Source organism: Myodes glareolus, chromosome 15 (genome assembly GCF_982192425.1).
Source record: "Myodes glareolus chromosome 15, mMyoGla1.1, whole genome shotgun sequence".
In the NCBI taxonomy this organism is placed as follows: Eukaryota; Metazoa; Chordata; class Mammalia; order Rodentia; family Cricetidae; genus Myodes; species Myodes glareolus.
The window spans coordinates 27,772,969-27,792,127 of NC_142040.1; the positions used below are offsets into that span (position 1 = coordinate 27,772,969).

At 42.0% G+C, this 19,159-nt stretch overlaps 1 protein-coding gene across 3 annotated transcripts in view; it reads left to right on the forward strand.

The window, feature by feature from the left end:
• The first annotated feature begins 586 nt into the window (after positions 1 to 586).
• LOC125399076 (baculoviral IAP repeat-containing protein 1a-like) overlaps positions 587 to 19,159 on the forward strand; it is a 41,631-nt gene continuing 23,058 nt past the window's right edge. Inside the window, exons 1-6 of one of the 3 annotated variants that reach the window (XM_087896839.1) lie at positions 587 to 711; positions 8,043 to 8,609; positions 9,885 to 9,984; positions 12,566 to 12,647; positions 13,843 to 13,894; positions 17,226 to 17,345. In XM_087896839.1, the coding sequence (XP_087752965.1) occupies positions 8,045 to 8,609; positions 9,885 to 9,984; positions 12,566 to 12,647; positions 13,843 to 13,894; positions 17,226 to 17,345 (919 nt within the window). In that variant the 5' untranslated portion in view covers positions 587 to 711; positions 8,043 to 8,044. Of the gene's footprint in view, positions 778 to 818; positions 1,066 to 8,042; positions 8,610 to 9,884; positions 9,985 to 12,565; positions 12,648 to 13,842; positions 13,895 to 17,225; positions 17,346 to 19,159 lie in introns of those variants that run through there. The other 2 variants (XM_087896838.1, XM_087896840.1) reach the window with 2 other exon arrangements.

Below are 19,159 nucleotides of genomic sequence, written 5' to 3' on the forward strand. Positions count from 1 at the left end.
TCCTAAGACAACTGGATATGAACTCCCCCTGATTAAGGCGTTTCCCATTTAAGAGTTCTCCCCTTCCCTGAGCTCACCACTGCGCTTCCGTCACCCATTGTGTTGGTGTGATGGAGGAGTAGTCCAAACTCAAGTTATATAATTAAAACCCCTCATGTCATTTGCATCGGGACCTGGGGTCTGTGAATTTATTTGGGGACCAGTAACTTGGGTATAACAGGATCTAAGTAAAGTGATTAGAATTAAGTTATTAAGGTGAAGATTCCATTGGATCCTGGTGACTTCCTAGGATAGATCAGAAACAGTCCATGTGCACAAACATGTGATAAGTAAAATCATTTTAGAAAATTGAAAAGAAAGAAGACAAGGAGGAGAGTGTGGGAGAAGGTATCCACATACAGATGTTAGGGGAGGACGCTGTGTCTGGTGATGCCGATGCTGTGGTTTGAATGTGAAAAGTCTCCTATGAGACTCATGTGTTTGAGCATTTGGCTTCCTACTGGGCTGCTATTTGGTAAGACTTTGGAACCTTTAAGAGGAGGAGCCTGGTGGAGGAAGTGGGTCACTAGGGGCAGGACTTGAGACTTTATAGCCTGGTGCCACTTCCCATTCATTTTCTCTGCTTCCTTACTGTTGATGCACTGTGACCAGCTGACTTTCCGCTCCTGACACCAAGTCTCTTGTGCCACGGTGGAAATATATCTTCAAACTGTAAGCCAGAATAAACTGTATTTTTTTTTCTGAGCTTCTTTGTCACGGTGTTTTATCACAGCAACCGTAAGTACAGGTTGTGCCAGTGAAAATGAAAGCAACTAAGCAGAGCCATAGACTTCCAAGTCTTGGCCAGTTCCTTCTAAAGGGAAGGAGCAGGATGTTAGAGTTGGGCAATTGTGTCTATAGATAAAATATGACCTTTGTCTCATGACCGCTAAGGAGACTGTAAGGGGGCAGGGCTATCAGGAGACAACTGTAAAATCACAGTTATTGAGTCACAGAGTCAAGTGTCCTGAGGACTCACAGAACTCCAGAGTGACCACTGCAAGACTTTACACACGCACTGACAAGGTTGTTTTTTTTTCTCTTTTTTAAATTTATTTTTACTTTTATTGATTTTTATTGAGCTCTACATTTTTCTCTGCTCCATTCTCTGCTGTTCCCCTCCCCTCCAAATTCTCCCAAGGTCCTCATGCCCCCAATTTACTCAGGAGATCTTGTCTTTTTCTACTTCCCATGTAAATTAGATCTATGTATGTCTCTCTTAGGGTCCTCATTGTTGTCTAATTTCTCTGGGATTGTGATTTGTGGCCTGGTTTTCTTTGCTTTATGTTTAAAAATCACTTAAGTGTGTGTACATGTGAAAATTGTCTTTCTGGGTCTGGGTTACCTCAATCAAAATGATGTTTTTTAGTTCCATCCACTTGCCTGCAAAATTCAAGGTGTTGTTATTTTTTCTGCTGTGTAGTACTCCATTGTGTAAATGTACCACATTTTCATTATCCATTCTTCGGTCGAAGGGCATTTAGGTTGTTTCCAGGTTCTGGCTATGACAAACAAAGCTGCTATGAACATAGCTGAGCACATGTCCTTGTGGCACGATTGAGCATCCTTTGTTTATATATCCAAAAGTGTTATTACAGAGTCTTGAGGAAGTTTTTATTTTAAATTTTCTGAGAAATTGCCACACTAACATCCAAAGGTGCTGTACCATCTTGCAATCTCACCAGCAATGTAGGAGTGTTCCCTTTACCCCACAACCTCTCCAGCATAAGTTGTCATCAGTGTTTTTGATCTTGGCCATTATTACAGGTGTAAGATGGAATCTCAGAGTTGTTTTGATTTACATTTCTCTGATGACTAAGGATGTTGAACATTTCCTAAGTGTCTTTCAGCCATTTTAGATTCCTCTGTTGAGAGTTCTTTGTTTAGGTCTGTACTCCATTTTTATTAAATTTTTTGTTCTTTGGATGACCAATTTCTTGAGTTCTTTGTCTACTTTGGAGATCAGACCTCTGTCTGATGTGGGGTTAGTGAAGATCTTTTCCCATTCTCTAGGCTGTCATTTTGTCTTGTTGACCATGTTCTTTGCTTTACAGAAGCTTTTCGGTTTCAGGAGGTCCCATTTCTTCATTGTTTCTCTCAGTGTCTGTGCTACTGGGGTTATATTTAGGAAGTGGTCTCCTATGCCAATGCGTTCAAGTGTTCTTCCCACTTTCTCTTCTATAAGATTCAGTGTGGCTGGCTTTATGTTGAAGTCCTTGATCCAATTGGACTTGAGTTTTGTGCATCGTGATAGATATGGATGTATTTTCATTCTTCTACATGTTGATATCCAGTTATGCCAGCTCCATTTGTTCAATATGCTTTCTTTCTTCCATTTGATTTTTTTTTTGCTTCTTTGTGAAAAATCAGGTGTTTGGAGGTGTGTGAATTAATATCCGGGTCTTCGATTTGGTTCCATTGGTCCTCCTGTCTGTTTTTATGCCAACACCAGGCTGTTTTCAGTACTGTAGCTCTGTAGCAGAGTTTGAAGTCAGGGATTGTGATGCCTCCAGAAGTTCTTTTATTGTACAGGATTGTTTTGGCTATCCTGGGTTTTTTGATTTTCTATATGAAGGTGAGTGCTGTTCTTTTGAGGTCTGTGAAGAATTTTGCTGGGATTTTTTTCTTTTTTTTTAAAGTTTATTAAATTATGAAAGTTTTCATTTCCGCCCCTCCTCCCAAAACCCTCACACTCCCCCCTCCCCCTCCTCCTCCCTCTTCATCCCTAAGAGCAGTCAGGGCTTCCAGCCCTGTGGGAAGTTCAAGTTCCTCCCCACTCCTTCCAGGTCCCTGAAGGTGAGCATCCGAACAGACTGGATCCCAAAAGTCCAGCACATGCAGAGGAAACAAGTCCCAGTGTCATTGTCAGTGGCTTTTCAGCAAGGCTCCGGACCAGCCACACTCAGAGATCCGGCCACATTCAGAAAATCTGGTTGGATCACATGCTCGTTCAGTCCCAGTCCAACTGGCCTTGGTGAACTCTCATTAGATCAGTCCCCTTGTATCAGTGGGTGATCGCACTCCTCGTGGTCCTGAGTTTTTTTCATGTTCTTCCTTTTTCTGCCCCTCATTTGGACCATGGGGGGCTCAGTCCGGTGCTCCAATGTGGGTCTCCATCTGTATCGCCATCCATCGTCAGATGAAGGATCTATGGTGATAAGCAAAATCTTCATCAGTATGGTTATAGGCCAAGGCCGGTTCAGGCACCTTCTCCTCGGTCTAGAGAACAGTCTGGGGATCTCTCCTTGGACCTGGGATCTCATTTATAATCAAGTCTCCTGTAAACCCTAAAATGACTCCCTTAGTTGAGATATATTCTTCCCTGATCTCATATCCATTCTTCCTCCCTCCCCCCCATCCCAGTCCACCTAGCTTTCCCCATTCCTCCCCTACTCCCTTCTCTCTAACCCTCTCCCCTTCCAACAACCCTCCCACCCCCCCCCATGCACCCGAGGTTACCTGGGACTCTTGTCTATTTCCAATCTCCAGGCAGATAGCTACATGATTTTCAACAGGTTCACCTTCTTATTTAGCTTCTCTAGGATCACGAATAATAGGCTCAAAGACCTTTAAATTATGGTTAGAATCCACATATGAGTGAATACATACCGTGTTCCTCTTTTTGGGTCTGGCTTACCTCACTCAGTAAGGCGTTTTCTATGTCCATCCATTTGCATGCAAAATTCAAGATGTCATTGTTTTTTACCGCTGAGTAGAACTCTAATGTGTATATGTTCCACACCTTTATTAACCATTCTTCTATTGAGGGGCACCTACGTTGTTTCCAGGTTATGGCTATTACAAATAGTGCTGCTATGAACATAGTTGAACAAATGCTTTTGTGGTATGATAGGGCATCTCTTGGGTATATTCCCAAGAGTGGAATTGCTGGGTCCTGAGGGAGGTTGACTCCCAGTTTCCTGAGAAACCGCCACACTGATTTCCACAGTGGCTGCACAAGTTTGCATTCCCACCAACAATGGATGAGTGTTCCCCTCACCCCACATTCTCTCCAGCATAGGCTATCATTGGTGTTTTTGAGTTTGGCTATTCTGACAGGTGTAAGATGATATCTCAAAGTGGTTTTGATTTGCATTTCCCTGATCGCTAAGGACGTTGAGCATGACCTTAAGTGCCTTTTGGCCATTCGAAGTTCATCTGTTGTGAATTCTCTGTTCAGTTCAGTACCCCATTTTTTAATTGGGTTAGTTAGAGTTTTAGTGCCTAGTTTCTTGAGTTCTTTGTATATTTTGGAGATCAGACCTTTGTCTGATGAGGGATTTGTGAAGATCTTCTCCCAGTCGGAAGGTAGCCTTTTTGTCTTACTGACAATGTCCTTTGCTTTACAGAAGCTTCTCAGTTTCAGGAGGTCCCATTTATTCATTGCTTCTCTTATTGTCTGAGCTCCTGGGGTTCTGCTTAGGAACTGGTCTCCTGTGCCTATATCTTGTAGACTACTTCCCACTTTCTCTTCTATCAGGTTCAAAGTGGTCAGATTAATGTTGAGGTCTTTAATCCATTTGAACTTGAGTTTTGTGCATGGTGATAGATATGGATCTATTTTCATTCTTCTACAGGCTGACATCCAGTTATGCCAGCACCATTTGTTAAAGATGCTTTCCTTCTTCCATTGTATGTCTTTAGCTCCCTTGTCAAATATCAGGTGTTCATATGTTTGTGGGTTAATACCCGGGTCTTCTATTCGATTCCTTAGGTCGACTTCTCTGTTGTTATGCCAATACCAAGCTGTTTTCAATACTGTTGCTCTGTAATAGAGTTTGAAGTCAGGGATGGTAATGCCTCCAGAAGTTCCTTTATTGTATAAGATTGTTTTGGCTATCCTGGGTTTTTTGTTTTTCCATATAAACTTGATTATTGTTCTCTCAAGGTCTGTGAAGAAGTTTGATGGAGTTTTGATGGGAAATGCGTTGAATCTATAGATTGCTTTTGGTAGAATTGCCATTTTTACTATGTTGATTCTCCCAATCCAAGAACAGGGGAGATCTTTCCATTTTCTGGTATCCTCCTCAATTTCTTTCTTCATAAAATATCTTGGGGTAACTCTAACCAAGGAAGTGAAAGACCTATTTGACAAGAACTTTAAGTCCTTTGCTGGGATTTTGATGAACATTGCCTTGAATCTGTAGATTGCTTTTGGTAAGATTGCCATTTTTTACTATGTTAATTCTACCTCCCCAAGAGCATGGGAGATCTTTCCACTTTCTGGTGTCTTCTTCAATTTCTTTCTTCAAAGATTTAAAGTTCTTGTCATACAAGTCTTCCACTTGTTTGGTTAGAGTTACTCCAAGAAATTTTATGCTATTTGTGGCTATTGTGAAGGGTGATGTTTCTCTGATTTTCCTGTCAGCTTCTTTATCCTTTGTGTACAGAAGGGCTACTGATCTGTATCTGTGACAGGATACTGATCTTGTATCCTGTCACATCACTGAAGGTATTTATCAGCTATAGGAGTTCTCTAGTAGAGTTTTTGAGGTCATTATCATATCATCTTCAAATAACGAAAGTTTGACTTCTTTCTTTCCAATGTGAATCCCTTTGATCTCCTTATGTTGTCATATTGCTGTTGCTAGAACTTCAAGCATGATGTTGAAGTGATATGGTGAGAGTGGACAGCCTTTTCTTGTTCCTGATTTTAGTGGAATGGTTTTTAGTTTCTCTCCATTTAATTTGATGTTAGCTGTTGGCTTGCTGTATATTGCTTTTTATTATATTTAGATATGATCCTTGTATCCCTAATTTCTCCAAGACCTTTATCCTAAAGGGGTGTTGAATTTTGTCAAATGCTTTTTTGGCCTCTAATAAAATGATCATATGGTTTTGTTTCTTTCAGTTTATTTATATGATGGATTACATTGATAGATTTTCGTATGTTGAACCAGCCCTGCATCTCTGGGATGAAGCCTATTTGATCAAAAAGAATGATTTTTTTTAATGTATTCTTGGATTTGGTTTGCCAGTATTTTACTGAGAATTTTTGCATTGATGTTCATGAGTGAGATTGGTCTGTAATTCTCTTTCTTGGTTGAGTCTTTGTGTGGTTTTGATATCAGGGTAACTATAGCTTCACAAAAAGAGTTTGGCAATGACTCTTTTGTTTCTATTATGTGGAACTTAAGAAGTATAGGTATTAACTCTTCTTGCAAGTTATAGTAGAATTCTGCACTCAAACCATCTGGTCGTGGGGTTTTTGGTTGGGAGGTTTTTGATGATATCTTCTATTTCCTCATGACTTATAGGTCTATTTAAACTGTTCACTTGGTCTTGATTTAATTTTTTACAATTTTGTTAAATATATTTTCTGTGCTTTTGAGTTGAAATTCTTCTCCTTCTATACATATTATTCTTAGGTTTGACCTTTTCATGGTGCCCCATATTTCCACATTTTGGGTTAATCTTTGTTAGATTTAATGTTTTCTTTCACTGATAAATCTATTTCCTTTATTGTATCTTTAGTGATTGAGATTCTGTCTTCTATCTCTTGTATTCTGCTGTTCATGCTTGTGTTTATGGTTCCTGAACATTTTCTCATGATTTCTATTTCTATAATTCCCTCAACTTGTGTTTCCTTTATTGTCTCTATTTTAGTTTTTAAGTCTTGGGTAGTTTCTTTTATATGTTTGATTGCCTTTTCTTGATTTTCTTAAGGGATTTGCTGGTGTCTTCCAATTTTTTGTTTGTCTTTTTCTTCATTTCTTTAAGGGAATTTCTCATTTCCTCTTTCAGATTTTCAAACATTCTCCTGAAGTTATTTTTTAGGTCATTTTCTTCTGTTTCATCTATATTTTGTTGTTCAAGTCTTGCTGTTGTAGGATCTTTAGGTTTTAATGGTATTGTGTTGCCCTTTGTGTTGTTGTGCGTGTCCTTACCTTTCTACTCAACTTTTCCTCTAATAGGTGTGGTTTGTGCTGTCTGTGATTCTTTTGATTAATCTTCTAGGTGCCAGTGAATCCAAGGCTCATACGGTTGTTCCTCATGGTACAGTTAGTGCCATGGTTCTAGTTACCCTGTTGGTTACTTTGTGTTCCTGGAGGTAGCTCAGCACTCCTGGGTTTTGCTCCACTCCCCTGGAGTTTGCTGTCTCAGGCCTGCTCTAGCCTAGGTTGTTGGCTCCGATCTGTAAATGTCCCTGGTCAGGATTTATTCCTACAGAGGTGCCTGTCTTGGGATTGGTCCTGTAAAGAACTCTGGCTCCTGTCTATTCTCTCAGAGTTCCCAGGCTTGGGTGCGCCCAGACCCACAGAGGACCTGGCTCAGGCTTACTTCCTCAGAGGTCCCAGACTCATGCTTGAACCTTCAGAGGTTTCTTGTTCCTGCCTTTTCTCTTTGATGTCCCAGACAAACACCTGGATCCCCAGAGGTACCCACTCAGGCATACTCCCTCAGAGGTCCTAGATTCATGCCCAGACCAGCAGAGGTCCTGGCTCAGGTCTAGTTCCTCAGAGGTCCTAGACTCACACCCAAACCCACAGGGGTCCTGGCTTAGGTCTACTACCTTAAAGTCCCAGATTCACCTCCAAACATTCAGCAGTCTCTGGCTCTGGCTCACTTGCTTAGTGGTTGTTCCCTGTACCTGTTCCTGTGAAGTTCGCTGTCTCAGGTCTGCTCTGGCCCAGGTCGCTAGCTCAATCCTGGTCCACAAATGTCCCTGGATTGGATCCGTTCCACTCCCGTGGAGCTTTCTTTCTCAGGCCCACTCTGGCCTAGATAGCTGGTTCAGACCCACTCCTATGGAATTGGTTGCCTCAGGCCCACTCCAGCCCAAAATGGAGTTCGTTGCCTCAGGCCTACTTTGGTCTTTGCATAGGTCTGCTTAAAAGAGTCACTAATCTCCTACTTACCTTGAGGGTTGCAGGGGAACCAGCTGAAGACAAAGGGCTTGTGGCAAGCACTCTGTCACTGAGCTGTCTCTCTGGCCCTGAGACACAACCCATTATAATAAAAATATCACAAATACCAATCATCTGCTTTCCTTTCTCCATTAGAAATGGCCACCCAGGAAGAAGCTTCTGAGGAGAGGATTTCTGAATTTGATGATGATTTGGCCTCTGAGTTCTCTGCTCTTCTGGGTGTGGATGCTCATCAGGTCTTAAGAAGACAAGGTGAAGAAGACCATAAATTACGAATGAAAATGAAGAAAGGTTTTAACCCACAGATGCGCAGTGAAGCCAAACGATTAAAGACTTTCGTGACCTATGACACAGTCAGATCATGGACGCCACAGGAGATGGCAGCCGCTGGGTTTTACCATACTGGGGTGAAACTTGGGGTTCAGTGCTTCTGCTGTAGCTTAATCCTCTTTTGCACCAGACTCAAGAATCTTCCTATAGAAAACCACAAGAGATGGCATCCGGAATGTGCGTTCCTTTTGGGCAGAGATGTTGGGAACATTGGCAAGTATGACATAAGGGTGAGGAGTCCAGAGAAGCTGAGGGGCGGCAAAGCAAGGTACCAAGAAGAGGAGGCCAGACTGGAGTCCTTTGAGAACTGGCCATTCTATGCCCATGGGACATCGCCACGTGTACTCTCAGCAGCTGGCTTCGTCTTTACAGGTGAATGGATTCCATTTTGTGATGTGTTTCTATAAATATAAAGTTTAGTTTCCATTTTTAAAAAAAATATATGTACTTGTGTGAGGGGGTGGGGAATTTTCACTTGTGAGAGCACGAGTCCACTCCCCTGCCAGAGCCCTCTTAACCACTGAGCCATCTCTCCAGCCTTTTGTTCCTCTTTTCTTCTTTTTCTTCTTCCTCTTCTCCTTCTTCCTCCTCCTCTGTTCTTCCTCTACCTCCTCCTCCTTCCCATCCTCCTCTTCTTCCACTACCTCTTGTTAATCATTCCTTATTTGTTAATTGTGGTAGAGGAGATCTGGTTAATTAAACATCTACTTTAATAATTTTCCTTCCTCTTTAATTTACTTTTAGTGTAGCACTATTATCTTGCCAAATATGTATAAAACACAAGGTACTTTCTCTGTAAATGTGGGTCTGAGAAACTATTAAGTGGAAGTTGAGGGTGTAGCTCATTACTAGTGGCCTAACTTAGCCATTGCTTAGTGCCAGCACTAGAAAACAAAACTAAAAAGACCGCAGAAATCCCTAGTTCAATTCATAAGGTGCTGAAAATGGATCATGAGATAGATCGGTTCCACTGTCTTCTAGTTTCACGAATACTATTAATCATGTATTTTCTTGATTTATTTCATTTCTTTAGTTTTGGAAGGATGCTGTTTGTGCTTGTTTAACCCCCATCCAGAGGCAAGCTGCCTTTGACAACACTGCACTTTGAAATGCCTTAGCTACACACACAGGTGTTAGGAGAGATGTGGAAGATGTTATAGCGGTGTCTGTGGTGTGCTGGGGACCCACTTATATAAACTGTGCATGGATTGAGCACTAATTCTAACTTGACCAGTTTGCCCTTTCCACATTTCATAGGTGACTTCACTGAGGTTCAAAGAAGTAGAGAAATGTACCTCTGTTTCCATAGAAACAATGCGGCAACCGTAATCCTTTGACCTTCTATTGGCATCATTTTAGCAAATCCTAGCTTCTCCATCCCTTTGGTCCTGAAAGCTAAAGAGTAGCTTCTGTCTGAGAAGCCATAGAGTGGGGGCAGTGTATATGGAGGAAGGCCATGCTGGGGGACAGAGGTCCAGAGCTCCGAGGGGGTCATTTAGGGCAGTGGGACTGTGGACAGGGATCCAGCCAGAGAAGTCACGGAAGAACAGGCATGCTGGAGTCTGTCTGTTCTGCTACAATATGATCAGCTCCAAGGTCGCTCCTGGTGCCATTGCTGGCCAGTCAGAACACATCACTGCATTGTAGGTAAAAGGGACACTGTGCAGTGTTTCTCCTGCACTGGATGCCTGGGAAACTGGGAAGAAGGAGACGATCCTTGGAAGGAGCATGCCAAGTGGTTCCCCAAGTAAGCAGACAAACACTTCATTCGTATTTTCAGTTTTTTTTTTTTTTGGTTAAGTTTTGTTTGATTGTTTTTAGCACTATGAACCTGGAGAGAAAACACCAACATTGTTGGAGTATCACATGAGTTCTGATATTTCTCTTATCCAACATGGGATTATCCCAGAATTTTCAAACAAGGAAGATCTGGTCACATAGTGAAACCTTTAAACCACATGAACTTAAATAGCTCTTTCTCTTTTATGTTGTTTTTTGCTTTATCAGGTTTTTTTATATTTTTTGTGTAGTGTGTTGTTATATGTAAAGTGTGTTTATGTGTGTGGTGTGTTGGTATGTAGTGTATGTATGTGTATTCGTCCATGCCTGTGGGGAGGTCACATGTTGGTACAGGTTCCTGCCCTCCATCATTCTTTACCTTATATTTTGAAACAGGCAACCTGGGATCCTCCTGACTCCATTGGAGACATGGTGGACTGGGCCCTGCTTTTACAGAATCAACACAGATTCAATTTCACGCTTTCATGGTTATGCTCAGGTATTTTACCTACTGAGGCATCTCCGCTAGTTCAGCTTTCATTTTTAATTATTCGGGGAACGTTGTGTGTGTGTAAAAGTTAGTACAGGTACACATGGAGGGCAGAGATGTCAGAACCTTAGAGCTACAGTAAGATGTGGGTGCTGGGCACTGAACTCACGTCTCCTGCAAGTGTCAAGTGCGTGCTCTCCGGTCCCTCCCAACTACTATTAAACGTTTGGTTTTGTTTTTCAAAAGATATTGTTCTCTGTGTAGTCCTGACTGTCCTGTATCTCACTCTGTAGACCATACTGGCTTCAAACTCACAGACCCACCAGCTTCTGCCCCTGAATACTGGGATTAAAATCATGTGCCACCATCGCATGGCTAAATGTTGCTTTATTGTCCTCAGTACTACAATATGTCTTACCAAGAAGCAGTTTTATGATTTACCTTATCTAACAAATGAGTGAATCTGCACAGGGACAGAAATGATATATAAATGAAGGAAAATAATAACAGTGTTTAAGATATTACAAGTGGTTTCACTTACTGCGGAACATGCGTGAAGAAAACACTTGCTGGACATGGCCAGCACAACGAGGTTAGAGGTGGTAGAATCAGGAATTCAAGACCATCTTCTGGTTTTAAAAAAAATGACAAGGAGACCAGATGCCTAGGTGATCATACACACCAGCGCCACAGAAAAGAAACAGGTGCATTTTATTTCAAAGATTTGGAGTTTTTGTAATTGCAGTGATCTTTCACCCAGCTTAGGAAAGGAAAGCATTTTTTAATTATATTTCATAATGTGTTCAGTGGTGCTTTTATGTATCTGTTGTTTCTGTTTGTGTTGTGTTTGTTTGTTCATTCAGGTACCTAGTTTCCAGACTTTTATTATGGAATCTCACAAAGTAGAGACAGTATAGTGAGCACCTGTCCCCGCCTGCTCAGATCACATTTCACCTGTCTCTTTGTGGCCATCTGCTCAGAATAGTGATAATCAGGTTATGTCAAAGCATATTCCAGCGAACGCATGGTTCCATTTGATATTCTTTTAGCACATGCCTTTAAATCATGACTAATAGAGAGAAAAGAAGCACAGGGTCATTATGTCTCCTAAAAAGATGAGCTTTAATACCTAATGCCATTAAATATCTTAGTCAGTGTTCACAGGCCCTTCCCCTTCCAGCCCTTGGGATTCTTTACATTGTGTGTGTGTGTGTGTGTGTGTGTGTGTGTCTGTGTGTGTGTGTCTGTGTGTGTCTGTGTGTGTATCACAGTCTACTTACTGTGAATCACTATCTTTGATTCTGTTGCATATCTGTTTCAAGAAAAGAACAGCAGTGTGAGCCTGCAGTCCAGGCTGTGCTTGAGGTCAACAGCATGACATCACCACAACAGAGGGAGAGCCTGTGTTGAAAGAAAAATTAAAATAAGATAAAGGTTTCCTATAGTTTGCTTTCTGTTGTTGTTGATTTCTGCTGGACCATTACCAAAAGCAGCGTGAGAGGGAAAGGGTTATCTGGCTTACATGTCCAGATTACCGTCCACCGTGGAGGGACATCAGGACAGGAACAGAAGCAGGGACAAACAGACGCCATGATAGAACACTGCTTACTGCCCTGCTCCCAGGCTCGTGCCCAACTGCCTTTCTTATGCTTCTCAGGACCACCAGCCCAGGGGTGGCACTGCCCACAGTGGACTGGGTCTTCCCACATCTCTCATTGATCGAGAAAATGCCCACAGACTGGACAACAGGCGAATCTGATAGAGGGATTTTCTCAACCGTGGCTCCCTCTTCCCAGATGACTCCAGCTTGTGTCAAGTTGACAAAAGACTAACTGGCACAGGTTTTATTTTAAATAGTGATGTATCTTATCAGTATATGATTTAAATATTTCTAACAGCATGACGTTAATCCTCATGAGGAAGCTTTCAGGAAAAAAATTGGCAGTTTTATTAAAAGATCAAATTCAATAATTTGATAGGATTTTAGCAAATATTTATTGTAATACAGAAAATTTTCATCATAGTATTGAGATAATTTTAATTATGTTTTTAAATATAGGTGTGAATTTCTTCGAAGTAAGAAATCCTCGGAGGAAATTGCCCAGTATATTAAAAGCTACGAGGGATTTGTCCATGTTACGGTAATTCACAGCAGCAAACTCTTTCCACTGGTGTGGATTCATTGAGGAGTTTTATTTTTTTCATGGATTCAAGCTCCTGCATCTCATCTGCAGAGTGGAGACAAAAAAAAATCTTGTCTTGCTCAGCTGGAAACCATGTATATGTGGTTTCTCAGGCAACTTTGGGTGGCTTCAGCTGCCTCCTTCATCCCCCACTGACTGAGCCCGCTGCCCTCGCTTCCTTCTGCTGCTTCTGTCTGGACGCCCGACCCAGTCTTCTGTCCTAGTACCTGGTGACAGCAGGGCTCTCAGAGCTGGCTCCTGCCCCTGGTTGTCTAGGGTCTAAATTAGTAAGGACTTCCTCCTAGTGGTAAGCGGTGGGAAACTTAACTCAAACAGAAGCCAAAGGAGAATGTAATGGCTGATGACTCAGAGGCTGTGTCTGCAGAGAGCAGGGCTGAAAGTCTGGGTCCAGTTTTCTCGGAGGGAGAGTTGCTCAATTGGAAAGGTCCTTCTGAGGTGAACTTCCTTCCCGTGGCTCAGTTCTCCCTGAGTCAAATGCATCTGTGTGTGTGTGTGTGACTGCAGTTCTGTTGCTGAGCTTCATGTCTGGTAAGAGTGACCCCAAGAAAGCTCCCATTTGTAGTAGATGAAGCAGCGGTTTGTGGCCTGGCTCCCAGCTAGCTTTACCCAAAATAATCACACAGAAACTGTATTCATTTAAACACTGCCTGACCCATTGGTTATAACCTCTTATTGGCTAGCTCTTACATATTGGTTTAACCCATTTCTAGTAATCTGTATGTCACCACGAGTTCGTGGCTTACCCGGAAAGATTCAGCATGTCTGACCTAGCAGCTTCATGGTGGGCGGCTCTCTGACTCTGCTTTCTTTCTCCCAGAATTCTGTTCTGTCTTCCCCACCTACCTATCTTCTGACTTATCAGGCCAACCAGTTTTCTTTATTAACGAATGAAAGTAACACATAGACAGATGACCCTCCTACATCACCCATTTGCACAGGTAAACATTGCTGATGGTCTGTACTGCATAAAATTCCTGAGATCAATAGAAATCAAACTAAAGGTCTGCTTTGCCAACACTTCTGCTGCTCTAATGAAACGTCGCTTTAGTGGGGGAGTCCTTCAGTTGCAGCTCACAGACAGATGTATATTTTATAAATAAATCAGTCAGTAACCTGAATTTCTTTCCCTCAGGGAGAACATTTTCTGAATTCCTGGGTCAGAAAAGAATTACCTATGGTGTCAGGTAAAACCTCAGGCACATTCAAAATGCTTTGCTTGTTTCTTTCCTTTTTTGTGCCTCCCTTCCCCATGTCCGGGGGTATGTGCCACAAGTATGTAGGTGATTCTGGAAGCCAGACAAGAATGTCAGATCCCTTGGGGCTGGAGTTCCATGCACTTGTGAACAGCCTGATGTGGGTACTGGGAATTGAACGTGGGTCCTCTGGAAGAGCAGTAAGTGTTATATACCACTGAGCCATCTCTCCAATCCTTATTAACTTACTATAACAATTCCTTTCATTAGTGATTTTTCTATTATGGAATGACTGGATTGGTTTTTGCTTTTACTTTATGGGTGGGAGAGATGGTTGTGGACTCAAGCTCACTTGCTGCTCTCATAAAGGACTTGGGTTTGGTTCTCAGCACCCATATGGCAGCTCACAACTCTGTCAGTCCAGTTACAGAGACTCCAATGCCCTCCTCTGACCTCCATGGGCACAGCACACATGTGGTGCAGTCAACCATGCAGACAAAACACCTACATCAAAATAAAAATAAATAAATCTTTAAAAGTAAATTTTTTAAAAAATTATGTTCAGTTACTTACTTAGTGGGTCCCATGTGTGAAGGTGCAAAAATAAGACAAAAATTTACAGGAGTTGGTTCTCTCCTTCAAACAGGAGGGGTCCAGGAATTAATTAAAAGGTTCAGGTTTAGAGGCAAGCTACCGCTGAGTAGCTTAGTGTTTATTGTAGGTAACCATAGCTAAATACAGTATGGTCCATGCCATAAGTGATGCTTCCCTTCAAACAACTAAAATCTTGGATAAAATGTTTTGGAAGCATTTTCAGAATGTTTCCTATCCCAGACTACTCTTAAACTCAAACGAATCTTGACCTTTGACCTCTTCCTGTTGAGTGCTGAGACAGAGCTTCTTGGGTGCTGAGGAGGGAACCCACCAAGGTCTTCCTGAATGCTGAGAGGACACTCTGCAAACTGAACTACAACCACAGTCCCCAAAAGCATTCTTAAATAGCCCAGTGTACTGTTAGGAAACTGAGAAATACTCACATTGAGATGAGGTGACAGATCTGAGGACATTAGTCACTTGGCTACCATGAGCAAGGTCCTTTGTTTCCACTCCCTCACACAAAGAAAACAAAAGCTAGTGTTAGGGTTTTAGCTCAGTTATAGAGCATCTGTATAGCAGTTAGGACATGCTCTGAGTTCAGTCCCAGCAAATTCAGGGACATGGGGACAGCAGCAGTGGACAGGATGGAAACAATCACAATACAGCAAGAATTCTATGGTCAACTGAGTGTGGCTGCTCAGTCCTGTGATCCCTGCTCTTGGAAGGGGAGAGAGGAGCTCAAGTCCAGGCTTGACTATGATATTGAGTTAGAGGCCAGTATAGGCTATATGGCGTCCTGATTCACAAAACTGAGAGGAATACATTCCAAGGTTAGTGCCAAGTATAGAGGTCCATGTGTGAAATCCCAGAAGTAAGAATACTGAGACAAAAGTATCATAAGTTGAAGGATAGTTTAGCTTAACATAGCAAAACTGGTGCTCCCTGCCCCCATAAACATAGAGCAGAAGATGTCTCAGCTGTTCAGAGAATTTGCTGTTCTTACAGAGAACTCAGGTTCGGTCCAAAGCACCTACACGGTAGCAAATTACAACAGTCTATATCTCCATCTCAAGGGCATCTTACAGCCTCTTCTGGTCACCTGAGGTCCCAGGCACACATGTGGTACAGATACATAAGTGTAGGAAACGTGCACACATGTGCATGCACGCACACACACACACACACACACAAACACACACACACACACACACACACACACACACACACACACACCCCACAACATCCTCTAGGTGGAACCTTCATTGTCCAGTATCATGCTAAAATGTCAAACTCAAAGGGAAAATAAAGGCAGCCAATGTTTGTTTCTAGACCTTTGAAAGGCAGAGCTGTTCCTTTGGCCACATATGCAAGAGCCTACAAGAATGGTGAAATGGTAGACACAGGGAATGGGCTGTTCAAAAAGAGACCTGCTCATGAAAGTTGCCATAGCAAAACTGGAGTTGTCTACAGTGTTACCCAGCATGCTCTTGTTGCTGTTAAACAAGCAACTTAAGGTTATGATTACTGGGAAGAAATTTACTGAGTATTGTGAACATTAAGAACTATAAGGAGAAAGGCCAGAGCAATGAGTGCCGAATGCTTTCCATGCAAACAAAAGGATTTGTGTTCTGTCTCTAGAACCCATGTAACAAAAGCCAGGTGTCACTGTTGTGCATTTGTAATCCCAGGGCTGGTAAAGAGAAACACTTGAAATTCTGGGGTTAGACAACCTAGCCAGGGAATGACAAACCCTCTCTAACGAGGGAAAACTAGGGAAGGTTGTCCTCTGACTTTCACAGTGTGAACCGTACATGCACATGTACCGGCACACACATGAACACACAGAGAACTGTAAGTCCTCAGTTAGCTTCCTGATATAGGGAAGGAAACAATCAGATAAAGAAGGAAGCTAAAGAAAATCTGAAATGTCAACCTGCTCCAACCAGAGACCCCACGGTGTGGGCACTAAGAAAGCAGTGGGACCTACTCCCTATGACCTGTGTCTTAGTAGTAGAAATCAAAAGTAAAATAAAAGGTTTCTAAACTGTAAAGATCTTTTCCTTTATTAAATCTAAGTGGGATGTGCTTCCCCAATGAAGTATGCAAAGCAGCAAAATCAATAACAAAACCCTAATCCTAGGATTAAGTGTAAACACAGGCAAGCTTTCATCTTGAGAAACTTGTCAGAACCAAGTTAAGGGAAAATTAATTTCAAAATCCTCACAGCATGGAGAAGACATTTAACCCTACGACATTTAAGACTAAGGAGAAGACATGTAACGGTCCAGAGGCCAGGATGAGGCAGAAAGTCTAGTGGAGACCCGCAGTGTGGTCGTCTCAAAGAGCAAGCCCACACAATGACCGTTTTTCAGGAGCCCCAGGGGAAATTGCCTTTCTCAGAGCCTGACTCTGACTCTGGAAACAGGAGTCTCCTCTCGCTTTTGTCGTGTCCTGATGCTAGACGACCAAGAGACCGTCTTAAGTTACATTTTGGCACATGGGTCACACGCAGACAGGAATAGAGTGGACAGAATGCCCCAGCCTTCACCACTCTGCTCCAGCAGCTCTGATGCTCACTCTTGGATCTTTTCTTCCTTGTGCTTTCCTAACCTCCCCCCTTTATTCTGACACAAGCACAGCACATCAGGTCATTCCAGCTACACACACCGCTAACCTGAACTTTGCGATCAGTCCAGTTGTGCTCACCTGCATCTGTTTTCCCAAGCTTACAGCAATGACAGTGTCTTCGCTAATGAAGAGCTAAGGCTGGACACTTTTAAGGACTGGCCCCATGAATCACCTGTGGCTGTTGAAGCTCTGGTCAGAGCAGGCCTTTTCTACACAGGTGAGCCAGCTTTGTTTTTCTTTATTTTCAGGTTTATGTGTATGAGTGATTGCCTGCGTGTATGTGTGCCACATGCCTGTGTGGTGCCTTCAGAGGAAGACAGATTGTTGGGTCCTCTGGAACTGGAGTTACAAGTGGCTGTGAGCCATCATGTGGCTGCTGGAACCAAACTTGACTCCTCTGCAAGAGCCGGAAGTGCCCTAGTGCTGAGCATCTCCAGCACCTTAGTCAGTGTTTTGTGTCTATCACTTTCTCTAATCCTGCTCTTGTATCTCCCTCTATGATTCTACATTTGTCATAGATCTCTTTGGGAGCCCATGGACCTTCAGTTTTCTGTAGCTCAGCCTCTGAACTTGTGGCCTCTCCACTGCTTCCGCTAACACCCATATTCCACTGGCACAGCTGATCTTGCCACATGGTCTTAACCCTTCGTCTCTCCTTGCCTGCCTTCCTCAAGTCTCACAGATGTCATGCTGGCAATAATCTTACCCAGTGGTTTACTTTTGCCACGAAGAAAGTAACCTCCATGTGGAGTTTCTTCGATACCCATTATCTTCTCTGAAGTAGATTGGTGCTGCCAGGAACAGACATGACTCATTTTCATTAAAAAAAAAAAAAATAAAGAGCCTATGTTATTAAAACATCTTAAGTGTCATATTCTGGAGATCTTTGAAGTGTTTGAAGATGACCTATGTATCTAAAAATATCTTTGTTTGACCTTGAAAACATACCAAATGTGACTACAAGTTCAGTTATATTAGGTAATTAATTACTAACCTACATTTCCTTATTATCTGAAAGAATTCATAATAATAACTTTCAAAGACTGAAAATTTTCTTACATTGTTGATGGGCTGTTTAGGTACAAAACTTTTAACAAGATTAGAAACATATGTAAAGTATGTTTTAACAAAATTAATCTCAAATTTGTATCAATATACAAAATTTGTATATAATATGCCATAGTCCAATCTAATGTAAAATATTTAAAACCAGAAGTAGTTTTTTAAAAGTAGATTCAATAATCTACCTTTTTATTTTATCATATCTATCTCCTCCCTTTTTTCTTTTGGAGTATTCTCAATAATCTATCCTTTTATCCTATCCTATTTATATCTGTCAAAACCTGCTCCAAGAAAGTCAGCCAGGACTCCTGAAAGGGGGCACTGAGGCTAAAGACTGAGACAGAAGACCTAGGATAGATTCAGGGGACTTCCAGTTTACTCTGGACAACCCCGAGTTTATTTCAGAGCCTGCTTAAAAACAAAAACAGAACAAAGCAGAGCACAGCCTGTCAGGATCTAACCACAGACCATTCCTGTCTTTGAGCAAGCAGTTTCTTTTATCTGGATGTGCCCTAAGGTTTGGCATCAACAGTGTTCTTTCTACTTGATAGTGTTTTCTTTTCTCATTGGCAAAATATTTTTTCCCATGGGCTTAATCAGAATTTTCTTACAGCTCTCAAGGATACTGGAGCAGGCTGAGCAGGAAAGCTTGAACTCAGATGACTTTTAAGTCACAAATGACTCTAGATGGAAACTGAATCACAAGTGGGCTCCCATATATAATCCCTTTTTATCTTTTCAAAACAAGGACCTTGAATATAATTTCCTTTGTCTAGTTTTTTTCCTGACCACTACCAATAATAACTTATAACCAACCACCCTAAACAATGACAAATGTCCATAATCCATTGAATGAGCAAAGAGCTTCTACCCCACCTCTTGGGAATGTGGGCATCGTATTCTTAAATTTACTTCCTGCTGTCTGAGGGTGATGGCATCTTTAGCAGATACTGAAAAGAAAAATTTGGG